The sequence below is a fragment of the Austrofundulus limnaeus genome, unplaced genomic scaffold (assembly GCF_001266775.1).
Source record: "Austrofundulus limnaeus strain Quisiro unplaced genomic scaffold, Austrofundulus_limnaeus-1.0 Scaffold1123, whole genome shotgun sequence".
NCBI classification, from domain to species: domain Eukaryota; kingdom Metazoa; phylum Chordata; class Actinopteri; order Cyprinodontiformes; family Rivulidae; genus Austrofundulus; species Austrofundulus limnaeus.
In genome coordinates, this window is record NW_013953525.1 from 3,782 (window position 1) to 17,811 (window position 14,030).

At 39.7% G+C, this 14,030-nt stretch overlaps 2 protein-coding genes across 2 annotated transcripts; one reads left to right on the forward strand and one right to left on the reverse strand.

Moving 5' to 3' along the window:
• Positions 1-727: 727 nt before the first annotated feature.
• On the forward strand, positions 728-3,756 carry LOC106534252 (TAR DNA-binding protein 43; the record flags this gene model as incomplete). The annotated part of the gene is given in 5 exon segments (XM_014030830.1): positions 728-1,032; positions 1,931-2,094; positions 2,195-2,335; positions 2,549-2,719; positions 2,824-3,756. Coding segments are annotated over 5 exon segments (1,191 nt in total). The 3' UTR covers positions 3,298-3,756.
• A 2,574-nt stretch (positions 3,757-6,330) lies between these two features.
• Positions 6,331-13,489, reverse strand: pgd (phosphogluconate dehydrogenase). The gene is made up of 13 exons (XM_014030829.1): positions 13,378-13,489; positions 12,927-13,002; positions 12,667-12,846; positions 12,514-12,579; positions 12,310-12,428; positions 12,106-12,175; positions 11,865-11,999; positions 11,594-11,783; positions 10,628-10,758; positions 9,738-9,871; positions 9,064-9,163; positions 8,579-8,701; positions 6,331-7,312 (listed from the first exon to the last, which is right to left on the reverse strand). The coding sequence occupies exons 1-13, from the start codon at positions 13,383-13,385 to the stop codon at positions 7,193-7,195; spliced, it is 1,452 nt and encodes a 483-aa protein (XP_013886283.1). The 5' UTR covers positions 13,386-13,489; the 3' UTR covers positions 6,331-7,192.
• Between the last annotated feature and the right edge of the window lie 541 nt (positions 13,490-14,030).

The following is a 14,030-nucleotide window of genomic DNA, read 5'->3' on the forward strand; positions in this document are numbered from 1 at the left end:
CTCAGCACCTTTTTGTTTGAGCTTTTCAAAGTAAAATGTTAGCATTTAAAGGGTAAAACGTGAAATCTAAACTTTACTCACCGAAAATTGTTAGACTCAACAGCGCTAACACAACAAACTGATGAAAGTGTAATTCAAGTTGAACGTGTTTCTGATATGTTTGACTTTCTAAAGACAACCTATTAAGTCAAATGATCGCTGTTTGAATTTCTGACCTCCCTACAAAATATTAAAAAGTGCGCCCTTCCGTTTCGATGATGTCATCTTTGCAAGGTGAGCGAGAGTTCCGCCGCCATTTTCTTAGCTAGCATGAGGTTGTCGAGATTAGCTTGTTTAGCTCTGGAAATGTCGTGCTCAAATTTCGCCTAGCGCGGTAGATTTTCAATGCTTTCAGCTGTATTCTTTTGTCTGGCACACACTCGTAGACCAGAGAAGGACGCGTGTGTTCGCTGARGGTAAACACAACGCGAAGTTAATTTTATATGCTCATTCATTTTTTTCCGAACTGTCTCAAGTTTGCTAGCTCGTTTAGCTAGCTGGCTAACTTGCTTACGTTTTATGGTTGAGAAAACATTTCACTTTCATGGCTGTTGGTTCTTAAGTAGTACAGTTGTGGAGTGAGTGTTTGGCGCTGTTTTATCTGCTTTTGATTTTCCTTTTTGTTTTCCTCTCGGAAGTAAATTTGAGTCAGATTAGGAATAATAATAATTAAAAAAAACAACAACTCGGTGTGTGTTTACTAAGAACTTGAGCTCCATCACCTGATTCCACTTGGACCAGCTCTCAACACCATGTCGGAGCTGTACATTCGGGTGGCTGAGGATGAAAGTGAGGAGCCCATGGAGATCCCCTCAGAAGACGATGGGACGGTTTTGTTATCATCGGTGGCAGCTCAGTTCCCAGGGGCTTGTGGTCTGCGGTACAGAAACCCAGAGTCCCAGTGCATGAGGGGGGTTCGGCTTGTGGAGGGAGTCCTGCACGCGCCTGAGAGCAACTGGGGGAACCTGGTTTATGTCGTCAATTACCCCAAAGGTGAGATGAACGTCTTCCAGTAACTTCTAAGCACATTAACTCCCTGTGTAAATTTATCTAGCCAACAATAAACATGTATGACAAGACTAATATTTAATTAGGGTTGAATGTGTGTGAGCAAAGTCAGTTTGCAATTTTAAAGTTTAAATAACTCTGAGAACTTTTTGCTCTTAAGGCTTTAATGACCAACAAAGGGAAATTCGTGCACCATATGAATATCTTAATCCTGTGTTTTTGAAGTAAAAATGGTAGCTAAGAGGACGTAAAACCAGGGGTTCTCCCTTACAAGTGTGAAAAKTTTCCAGGGACCCCCTCATAAAACCAGTGCTGTTGTAGAAATATTTTACTATCATGCTTACTTACATTTTAACCCCTAAATACTATAGGAATATAATTTTTTCGCTCCGTTTAGTGTGTTTGTTTTACTAGTGCATTGTTCCCCATATACATTTTTTTAAAATAAAATCCAAATTAAAGATTGTAAATTTTTTGAGGACCCCAAGATAGTGCTCGTGGACCCCTGAGGGTCCTGGGACCCTCGTTTTAGAACCTCTGCCATAAACAGTATTCATCCATCCATCCATTTTCTGTACACGCTTCTTCCTTTTTTCAGGGTTGCTGTTCAGTGCAATTGTTGCTGTATCTGGAAATGTAACTTAAATCTCTGTTATGCACACAGGGTTTTTTTATTTTTATTTTTGTCAAGCGTTTATCTCAGACAGAATGACAGTGAGCATGTGTTTTGTTCCAATGTCTACCTGAAAGTTGTCACTGAAAGATTTAAAAACAGTGTTTGTGACAGTATGGAGGCCTGACATGACTGAAAGTTTGATCTTTGGAAAGACCGGTGCGTTTAAGAGTGTCTGGACGTGTTTTTTAAACTATTTATACTTCACAGATAACAAAAGGAAGATGGAAGAAATAGACGCTGCCTCAGCTGTGAAAGTTAAAAGAGGCTTTCAGAAGACATCAGATCTAATTGTGCTCGGATTGCCTTGGAAAACAACAGAACAAGACCTGAAAGATTATTTCAGTACCTTTGGGGAGGTCATCATGGTGCAGGTAGATACGCGTGTTTCATTTTATTTTGGATGTTTCTCGGTCTTTGATTAGCTTGTCATTTGACTGCAGCGTAAATGTGCTGCGTGTTCTCTGTGTCCAGGTGAAAAGAGATGCAAAAACTGGCAACTCGAAAGGTTTTGGGTTTGTCCGGTTTGCAGACTACGAGACACAAACTAAAGTCATCGCTCAGAGACACATGATTGATGGACGGTGGTGTGATTGTAAACTTCCAAATTCAAAGGTTTGCTGAACACWGTTTACTCACACAACTGTTAATAATTCTTTTTTTTTTTACTTTTATTGACTGATAATCATGATTTAAAAGTTTTTGTATCGTAATGAATTGCATAGAGGGGTACAAGTTACAAAAGCTGTTTTAAATGCAATTTGTTAAGCAGCTAGATTAATCTTATTTTGAATATGTCTGGGCCTCTGTGTCCTCTTGTCCTCTCAGGCATGTCCTGATGAGCCCATGCGGAGCCGTAAAATCTTTGTTGGCCGCTGCACAGAAGACATGACAACTGATGATTTGAGGCAGTACTTCATGCAGTACGGTGAAGTCACTGATGTCTTCATTCCTAAACCTTTCCGGGCATTTGCYTTTGTCACATTTGCTGATGATCAGGTAAAAAAATGGCCACACTGGGTTAAAACAACATCAAATAGCGTTTGTTTAAGATAAGTGTTACAATAAAAGTTACCAAAGACTGTCACTTCTCTCTCTCTCAGGTTGCCCAGGCCCTGTGTGGTGAGGACTTGATCGTCAAGGGGGTCAGCGTGCACATCTCCAATGCTGAGCCCAAACACAATAATAGTAGGCAAATGATGGATCGAGGGCGGTTCGGGGCTGGTGGGTTCAGTCAGGGTTATGGTAGTAATCGRAGTGGGCTTGGCAGTGGTAGCGGCGGGGTTAATTTTGGGGCTTTGGGTCTTAACCCGGCCATGGTGGCCGCTGCCCAGGCAGCTTTGCAGGGCAGTTGGGGAATGATGGGCATGCTGGCTAACCAGCAGGGTCTGAACACAACAGCAGGCACAGCCTCAACAACCAGAGATCAGACGTACAGCTCTGCCAGCACCAGTTACAGCAGCCCCAGCTCAGCTAGCCTTGGCTGGGCTGCAGGCACTAATGCTGCTTCCAACAGCGGCTTCAGCTCTGGCTTTGGCACGTCTATGGAGTCTAAATCCTCTAGTTGGGGAATGTAGATAGCTAGAAATTGACCTTTTCTGTCGCTGTTAGGCTAATTTGGTAAGTATGCTTATATGGAGGAATGGCTTGTATCTTATTTAAAAAAATACACTGCCTTTTATTTTATTAAAGCTGAAATTTCTACTGGTGTGACTGATGATGTCATGCATTGAATGCATGAAAAGTTTAGTGTTTGGAATCTTCACACTTAGTTTTGTTTTTGAGCTTAAGTTACAAACATGACTGCATGCATAATTATTTATAAACATGCACGAACGAGTATCTGGAGATCCTCCCCCCACAGTCAGTTATATGGGCAGTATATAGTTATCTATATGTTTATGATTTTGGTTGCATTTTTTTTGTTTATCTTTTGTAAACGCCTTCATAAAAGTTTCTTCTGCAGTTCATCAACTCTTTCACAATTTCCCGGGAGGACTCGCGTCATTGGCAGCAATGTTGGGCAGATCTCAGTATCAGTTCCCCTCCTCCCATGTGTAAATGCATTATCATCCGAGAACAAAGCTTCACTGCATAAACTGTTAGACGGTGGGTGTTTTTGTTTTGTTTTGTTTGTTTTTTGTTCCTAATTTTGTGGGGGGGTATAGAAATCTTGTCTGCTCCTGTCGCTTTTTCAGCTCAGTGAGTGGTTTTGGTGTTGGACCGAGTGAGAGTGAGCGAACGGGAGGGCTAAATGAAAGACAGCACGTGTGAGAAGAACTGTTTGTGCATTTTTTTTAAGACAAATGCCTGGGAGAGTTGAGTAGGACCTGTGGCTTTGTGCGAGTGTGAGAGGAAGAAGCACGTACGAGTGTGTTCCCAGTGACCATCACAAGGACATTTCTTGCATCTCGAGATCCCCAAGTTCTCTGCTTTTTTTCCTCATAATTTTCTATCAACCTTAATTCTTTAAGAACCACAGCTAAATGTCAAGTGCTCTGACTATTTGTACCCTTTACTGTCTGATTTGACGTGAATGCTGTCTGCTTGTGTTCCTCATTTTCTCCTTGTTACCACCCTCTCTGTGTGAAAATGTGACTTTGTGTTAGTGAAGTCTGTGTGGAGGGAAAACACTTTAACGTATCGGAGTTTGAAAGACGATGTGGTGAATGCTTGAAAAGTTCCCATCGGAAGTTTGTGTTTGAAGTGGACATGAATGCATTTTCTATGTTTTGTGAATCAAAGGGAAGTCTGAAATAAAACGTTATTTGACTAGTTATAATACCCTCTTAACAGTGGCTTGTTTTTGACTTCACATTAATTGAATTGCCAACACTTTAATTCACATGTATAGGACCGTGGAACATGGAACGCCCTGTTTCCCATCAGAACCCCGGTTGGAGTCAAAACAAGAAAGATGAAGCTGTTTTTTCTTTCCCCCGTGAGCCGTCCCAAACCACAATGGAGTTCCTGCACCACGGCCTTAAWCCTGAAATGGATCTTCGCCACCTCACAAGCAAGAAAACCCTGAACCACTTCATTTAGAGTGGCTCATCATACTCACTTAAAAAAAAAAACCTACCTACAAAATCTGGACCAAAGTCGCATCTACTTGCTAGCAGTTATAATTTTGTCCTTCCAAATCTGTCACAAAGCCTGTCTTTTTTTTTAAGCTGCTATATTTGTCAGTAAGTTTTATTTGACCTCCTAACAGCCTCTGACTGACAAAAGTTGTATCGGTTTGGCAGGAAGTGTGAGCCTTTTGCTTACCATTTTATTGTTTAAAAAAATTAGTTGGTTTAAAAGAATTCAAAGAAACTGAATATCCATGCCAATGAGAAATCACACTGTGTGTTAAACTATTAGTCTCATTGTAAAATAAATTTTTTTCTTCATTATTTTCAGTCTCTGGATGTTGATGAACATGGTGTTTTCTGTGTTAAGAATTTTATATGCTGTGTTTTTGTCTTTCCATGCCCTTCAGTAAACTTCAGAGTTCAGATTTTGTCAGTAGTCCTGTAATTCTCTGCTTTCTACTATGTAGTATTTATCAGACTTTTTATTTATTTATTTATTTATTTATGGTAATATGACCTGTGTGTAGCTCTAGAGTTCTGCCTGCAGGTGGTGCTGTTGTGCCATTTTATTTTACCTTTTTTTTTTTTTAAAACTTGGTAGTCTCCAAATCTCCCTCCCACCTCAAGGAATTTAGAGATATCTGAATTTCTTAAACATTTAAGTCCAAGTTAAAGTTTCATATTTCCTGATTGGGTCAAGAGGAAGGGAAACTGCAGTTTGAAAATTTGTAATATTTAGACAAACATACAAAGATAATGTGAAGACAAGAATATTATCTGAATGATCAAAAATGACTGTTGCAATATGAGTTATAAATCATCAATTATATAGACAAATTAATGCCGTTCACCCTCAAACCTAGAGTTGTGTAATTCTTGTTGGCTTTTGAAGGGCACATTTAGTTTCTTAGATTGTGTTTGCCATCTTCTGAAGTACTGACCTATCCAAGTAATGTGGCTCTGGACCTTTTAGTTCAAGGAAAACTTGTTCATGTTTGTTAAGTCATCCTAGAAGGCGACCTGTGATGGTCAAAGGTTCATTATTGCTAGTGATTGTTTATTTTAAGTTTGTGTGCTGGAGATGCAGACAAGCTGCAAACAGGCGAACAATCAAAATAGTTAAGAACATTTTGCATTATTCATAGAGGAACATGTTAAAGATTAATCACCGGATTAAATTACATTTTTCCTAATTGTGCAAAAAGAACCTGATAGGGTTTTTGTTGGTTAAAGTTCCATGAGTCAAACATGAAGGTCTTTGTTGAAAACAACTCTTGCGTCAGAACAACGGGCAACAAACTTATCAYTGTCTGGAGGCCTTGTGTGTGACTCACTTGACAGAAATATTGCCTCTTTTCTCATTTATAATTTTCATTTGCACAGCGAGACTGTTCACTTTTAACAGGGTTTGTGTTTTGTTTTGAAGCAAGCAGGACTGACATTTGTGATGTGAAGAACCAGCTGTAGAAAACAGGAAGCTAAAGGGGAGATTTTAAATTTGTTAGGCAACAAACAGTAGACAAAAAGAGGAAATAAGAGGAGGGAAGGGGTTTATTTTTGCGCAGTCTCACCTGGAGTTTTTTTCTTTTCAATTCAAAAGGCATTCAAAGCCCATTAATAAGCAACATATGCACTGATGAGGCCTGACCTCTGCTCATTACATTTCAACAAAATGTTCTTAAGAGACAATCTGACATTAGTTCATAGAAGCTGTTTGCCACCTAACAACTGTAGAGCTCTGCAGCGACTTAAAGGGTTTTAGTTGTTRGTCAGAGCATGACAAGGAAACTGCTGTGTTCCCTATGAACGTATTTTAAAATTAAACCTCAAAATACTGTGCTAGTAGAACTACTATTACAAAAAATATAACATTTGAAAAGTTACCAGTTAAACAAGACGTCCTAAGAAATTATGTATAATTTAATTACATGTATAAATCCTCCTGCTGGACATCTGATATTACACACATCTCCCGTTATAAAAGCATCCTGTTATTTATCACTCTATATATTGACTGGCTCCCGTATTGTTACGCTTTACCATTGAAGCTACTTAGAAAGGGATTGAAATCTTTATTTAGCCTGTTACGGCACAGGGCAGTGGTTCATCTTGAGTTTACACTGAGAACCCACCCCACCCCCCACCCAACAAGACATGTAAACATGAGCCTGATTTCCACATCCTCTCACGTCTGTTGCTACATCAGAACAGACAAGAATAGGGAGAGTTTAATTTCTGGTCCCGTTTCCTTATAAAAAAAAAAAAAAACTACAACACATCTCGGAGCAAGAAACGGCTGGAAGAAGCTAGGTGTTGGGCTGGGTGGTGGTGTTCTGCTGGTAACAACCTCCTGTTCTTCATTTTTAATTTTTATTAAATGCTGTAAGAATCGTCTTTAAGCGTTGTAGGAAGAAGACGAGACGTTTCCACCYTGGCCTGTCCAGTTAGTGTGGATGTAATGACCGGGATTCGATAGCAGCTCGTACGTGTGCGCTCCGAAATAGTCCCTTTGGGCCTTAAAAGAACAAAATCACAACATCACAACAAGGCAAGACCCATTTCTCTTTGAATTAAGAGAAATTAGAAATATCATCTACAACACGTTTGTATTTATATTACTGTTCATATTGGCTAAGAGGGAGCAATAAAGGCTGATTCTGTAGAATTTGTAAAAACAATTAACGTAATAATATTWATGAAAATACTATTAATATATTAGTGTATATAAGGTATATAATGTATATAAAAATGTCAGAAACCTGTGCGAGTGAGAGAAACACAAGTAAGCAGATGCTCTTATTTACCTGAATGTGGATTTGATCTGACCAGAACTGAAGCTGATAATGTAACAGTTTAAAATTCAAATAAGCCCATAAAGCTGATGTCATCACTGTTAATTATTGCATTGGCTAGTAGAGATTAGCTTCTGTAGCATATATTGCTAAACAGAGTAGCACTCTGCTGAATCATGCTACAATTTAGCACAAAATATTAAATATCACAAGCTGGTTTTGCCTCTAATTAATGTAATATTTACACAGTGTAAAATGATATTACATGTTTTGCTATTTTAAGTTTCTGTTAGACTTGACCTGTTGAGATGATGGTTAGCCAATACCAATAGACAAATTTCATCCTTTAAAATACAGCGTACACAGTGGAGTTTCTATTTGTCAGCTGGTAAATTRTTAGTATTCTTCTTTATGACTGAGAAGAAATAATAAAAACACTTTATCATTACCGTAGTTGAATTTATAATTATTCAACTAGCTGAAAAGTCCAAGTTAATATTTTCCTTATATTGTTGGCTAAGAGGGAGCAATAAAGGCTGATTCTGTAGAATTTGTAAAAACAATTAACGTAATAATATTTATGGAGTTTCTATTTGTCAGCTGGTAAATTTTTAGTATTCTTCTTTATGACTGAGAAGAAATAATAAAAACACTTTATTATTACCGTAGTTGAATTTATAATTATTCAACTAGCTGAAAAGTCCAAGTTAATATTTTCCTTATATTGTCTGCTGTTTTATGTGATGGTTGATTTTCAATTATATTAATTTATTGTACCAAAAAAAACACTGACACAGATCTAGTTGGGCTTGCTGGTAATAAAATAGTTGCTATGAGGGTAGTGAGCTGACTGTGTATTTTTTGCTCCTCCATGCGGTCACAGAAGTTAACTGTACGGTATAGGTGGGGCTCACTCTAGAGTTATTTAACTCTTTGTGTTTCACCCTTTCACCACGGTCACTTCTGCAGCAGCAGCAGCTGTTCCTCACCTGCAGCAGGTTGGCCGGCAGCATCTCGTGCCTGTAACCATCGTAGAAGGACAGAGCTGTGGAGAAGCAGGGCATGGGGATGCCATGCTGGACTCCAACCCCAATTGTTCTGCGCCACGACTCCTAAAGCAAGAGAGCAAACACTGCTGTCAGTTTACAGACGGAGTCGAAATGGGCTCAAAATTCTACAAAAAAAATGCAGTTAGGCTTCAGCCCCATTTACTTTTTTTATTAAACAGATTTGGATTACCTTAAATTTTCAGAAACTCTGGATTAGGAAAAATTTAAACTATTTTATGTCGTTAGCAACACTGTAAATCATCAGACCTTGGTTTGATAAATCAGTCAACAATAAGGTTAACGAGTCAAAGTATTGCTTCACTCCTTTTGGTTTGAAAAAAAAAAAGGGGGAAATAAGTTGTTTACATTCTTTGTCAATGTTTCTGTTGTAAGCTTGTATCTGACCACTTCCTCCTTCCTCATACCTGGCAGTCTTGCACAGCTTTACTGAAGAAACTGTCCAGCAGCAAGTTCTGCAGGTCCGAGTTCCTGTCGAACGCCTCCTTGATTTTACCCAAGAAAACACTGGAGAGGAGAGAGAACAATGAGAGCAAAAAGATGCAACAGAGGGGAAAAAAAGTTAAAATGTATTTGTTTGAAAGTATTCATAGCAAAGCCTTTAAAGACACACTTCAACCAGTTAACTCATGGCAGCATACTGCAAGTCTTGTTCAGTGTTTTATTTGATTTAGATTTAAGCAACGTTTTTAAATCAGATTACAGAAAGCAAATCAGTGTCGCAATCATGATGTCCTCATTTCTCTCTCATTTTGAGAGTTTGCATTTCCTTTAATGTAAATTCATCTTTCCAAACTCCAACATTACAACAGATTACAACCAAACCTCAATGGCACAACATTAGTTTCCACTTCTCAGCTTTAAGAGGAAACAAACTGAACTAATGTGACTAAAGTCCCAAGCTTTCTATAAAGAACGTAAACAAAACTTATCACTTTACTCTTTTTGCTTTTTTTCAAAAAGTAATCTCATCTACTACCCACAATACATGCTAATGAATTTTGTACAACACAAACTGAAGTAAACTTGTATTGTTATTATTATTATTTTTTTAAACAGAACCCGATGGTTTAAATTATACCTCCGGATGATGCAGCCTCCTCTCCACATCAGTGCGATCGCGCCATAGTTGAGTGACCAGTCAAACTCTTTGGCTGCTTGTCGCAACAGCATGAAGCCCTGAGCGTAGGAAATGATCTTGGAGGCATAAAGAGCCTGAAAAAAGATAAATTAGTGCCATCATGTGTAGTATAATGGAATGGAGCACTATAATAAAGTACTGAGTGGCCAATAATCTAAATTTGCTACTAATAAATATGGACACACACACACACAGGTTTGTTTTTATATCCCCATGTGGACCGTGGATTGATTTCCATTCATTTTCTGGTCATTTTATAGCCTAACCCTGACTATTTACCCTAAAATTAACCTCACAGGTACCCGAGGTAACTAACCTAAACTCAATTCACACCGTGGTCCTAAACCAACCCCCCACTCCCGTAATTAGGATTATACCCGTAGGGACCAGGCATTGGTCCCCACAATGCACYTTCTGTCCCCAAGTGGCTGCCTTTTTCTGGAAAATGGTTCCCACCATGTAGCAAAAACAAGTTCAGCTGGTGTGCTCACTGAGTGAGTGGATTTCTGACTGAAATACATTATTTTATGCCTTCATTTATTAGTTTGATACAGGCTGGATTTATGGTAATGTGTGTTTAAAGATATAACTTTGAGAGTAAAATTTCTTGACTCGCCTACAGTACCTCCATTGTGACCCCATAGTTGAAGACCTCTGCTCTATAATCATCTTTATAAATAAAAAAAATGGATTCACATTGCCATCGTTTTTCAAAGTCAGCAGCCAAGTTCAGCTTTCTACAGCTGCCTGGATTTCCAAAACATCCAATTCCAAGATCATTTCATTTTCCCCGTAGTGGCTGTGATGATAAACAGCACTGTGAGTTCTACCTTTCTAATGTCTTCCAGGAATGCAGCCTTGTTGCCGCTGAATTTGACCCCCTGTGGGCCTGAGAGGCTGCGGCTGGCCTGCACCCTCTCATCCTTCAGAGACGACAGGCACCTGGCAAAGACAGCCTCCCCTGTGACACAAAAAGGAGGGAGGACAGAGAAAACAAATAATTACAGATTAACCGTTTGCATATGACTGTTTCTTGCCATGTTTTTGGCAGCCGTGTCACTACCGTGTGGAGGAAAATAAACCATAAGCTTGCCAAGTGCCTCATTAAAAATGATCAAATCTTTCCTCTCGAAGAAAAAAAAAAAGAAACACCTGTTCAGTCAGCATGACTTGCAAAAAACTGCCCAGTGAAATGATGCAACTGTCCATGTGGAGAGTGTTCTCTCGTTTTAGTCTGTAATGCACCCATGCATACTGCTCCACACTGGATCAGTTCTCACACAATAAAGGGTTTTGTACAAAGAGGATCTGCAGCCCTGACAGTAAACAACCTAAAATAAATCTAATCTGAACAAAGCCTGAATGGATTTGGTGACAGGACAGTTTGTGCTTCAAACGATCAGCAACGAACTTTACATAAAAGCTGACCTTTATTTCGCTTTAATCACACACCCAAAAGGTGGGACTGCTTCACCTGGTTTCACAACTTCTATATGCTCTCATGTGTGTCTGTTAATAATAACAGTCATTCAGTCACAGGAAAAACAAAACATGAAAATCCCTTTTAATCCACCTGAGATGAGCAGACTAGAGGAGAAGCCTCCAATCATCTTACAGCTAGAAAATGGCAGCTTTGTTGTAACTAAAACCAACTTCTAATCAACATTGCTGATGTTGCAACATTTTCAGATGTGATGTAATGTCTGTTCGTGTTCAATGAGAACAGTTAAGGGAAAGCAACTGGCCCTGAAGGAGGAGATGAGGAAACAAAAGACACTTCCTCGTCCTTCTCTTACCGATCAAGGTGACAGGTGTGCCGTACTCCAGGGCTGAAATGGCCGTCCACTTCCCCGTGCCTTTCTGTCCAGCGCTGTCCCGAATTTTAGGCAGCAGGTGCGTGCCATCGGCGTCCCGGTATTTAAGGATGTTGGCTGTGATCTCAATCAGGAAGGAGTCCAGTTCTGTCTTGTTCCAGCTGTCGAAAGCCTGAGGAGGGGGAGATCAACATTCAGTACGGCACGTTTTAAAAACTGCGAGAACGATGCTGCGGCATCACGGCCACCTCACCTGCGCCATCTCGTCATGGTCCATCCCTAAAACGTCCTTCATTAGGTGGTAGGCCTCACAGATCAGCTGCATGTCTCCGTACTCGATGCCGTTGTGGACCATTTTCACAAAGTGACCTGCGCCTTCATCCCCAACCTGCCAGAGTGACACAGATATTACAGCCACTGTGTGTCCTTAATGAGTTTTAGTACAAATCTATGATTTAAAAAGAAACGGGGAGAAAAAAAAAAGATGTACCTACCCAGTCACAACACGCCTCTCCTGTTCCAACCTTGGCAGCGATGCTTTGGAAAATTTCTTTTATGTGTGGCCTTAAAAATGAAAACAAAGTGTTAATATCTAAAGAATTAACACATTAAAATCAGCTAATTAACCTTTACTGCTATTTAGTCCTAAAAGGGCAAATAAATACCCAACATTTTTTTTTTAGTTTTTGACGACTCACCAAGCTTCCTTGTGTCCCCCCGGCATGAGTGAGGGTCCATAACGTGCGCCCTCCTCTCCACCACTCACTCCGCTCCCAACAAACAGAAAGCCCTTCTCTTTCAGACTCTTACACCTCCGCTGCGACACAAACACAAGACGAGCTGTCAAGCTGTGCTCCTAGAAATAAATATTTTCTGCCAAAGAGTGATTCTCAGCGACTTACTGTTGTGTCTCTATACTCTGAGTTGCCACCATCGATGATGATATCCCCTGCTTCTAGAAGAGGTACCTGATAAGAACAAGTTATTTAATGCGTTGACGTCATGTAGAGCTTAGAATTAGTGGTTTTGCTGCAGCTTGGTGCTAAACAACCAACCAGTTTATCAATGAAATCATCCACAGCCTGGCCGGCCTTGACCAACAGGACGATCCTCCTGGGCTTCTTCAGCTTGGACACCATGTCTTCCAGGGACTCGGCTCCGATCACCTTGGAGCCCTTCGCCTCGTTCTGCAGGAAGTCGTGCACCTTGGACACGGTTCGGTTGTAGGCGCAGACCTGTCGGGCAGAGATTGTTTTCAGATAAGGGAACAGTGGGCCTAGCGAGACGTGTAAACACACAGATGTGCAGATCTTACCACAAAGCCATGGTCGTTCATGTTCATGATGAGGTTCTGGCCCATAACAGCCAAACCAATCAGTGCAATATCTGCTCTGTGGAAACAAAGCATCACATTTACTGAAAGGCCACCAGCAGGTCGCAAAACACAAGACATAAGAAGATATTTTCATTGTAATTCTAAAAATGCAAACTTTATGAACCTATATGAATCTAGCTCACGTCATTTCCCAGAGTCCATAGCGACTGAAAGATCACTATCCATTCAGTTTTTAGGTTTAATATCGTATAATTCTGCTAAACTTAAAAGCTGAAGGTTATAATATGACAAYAATAAGAGAACAGAGTTAATCTAAACTAGCTTAATGATGTTGGTGTCAAATATCGTCCACAAATAAAAATATAAACCTTGACTATAAATAAACACATTCCTACTATCTAAAAGAGTAAAAACTCGTTAGAAAACTTACTTAGCCATCGTGCTGTCCGGGTAAATAAAGGATAAAGTGAGAAGTATTGAGACCAAGACCTTCCGTACGGATTTTCTCTCTTCGTCTTCCACTTCCTCGTTCCGAGTTTCTCTCCCGAACGTGCCTGAGCGATTTACGTCCACGCACGTACAGAATCCACCAATCAGACAGCGCCTAAAGAACAACCCACTCTGTTTAAATGTTTTTGATTGGTCTAGAGCCCTGAGCCGAGGTGTTATGCTTTCCATTGGTTGCTCCAGCAGCCAATCACATTGACCATGACTTTATTTATTTTATTTAATTTTATTTTTTTGTAAGACTAGCCTTGATTCCTGTATGACCAAGTAATTCCAGGTAAGGAAACATATTTTATCTCAGGAGTGTATTCGACCCAGTTGTATATGTAAATAAATTTTGAGAATTTAATATGAAAAAAAAATTTTTTTGAATAAAATTAATTTTACCATGTTTTTGTTGCAGATCAGCTGACACGATGAGACAGCTCCTCTTTCAGCTGATCTTGAGGTCATGTGTTGCAGATTTGGTGGTGTGATCAGCCTTGAGCCCCACATTTCAAACAACTATAAAAGATTTAATCCTTTAAGCACATCTTTTGAAGATGAACAGGTACAAATCAATGACAATTAACATGT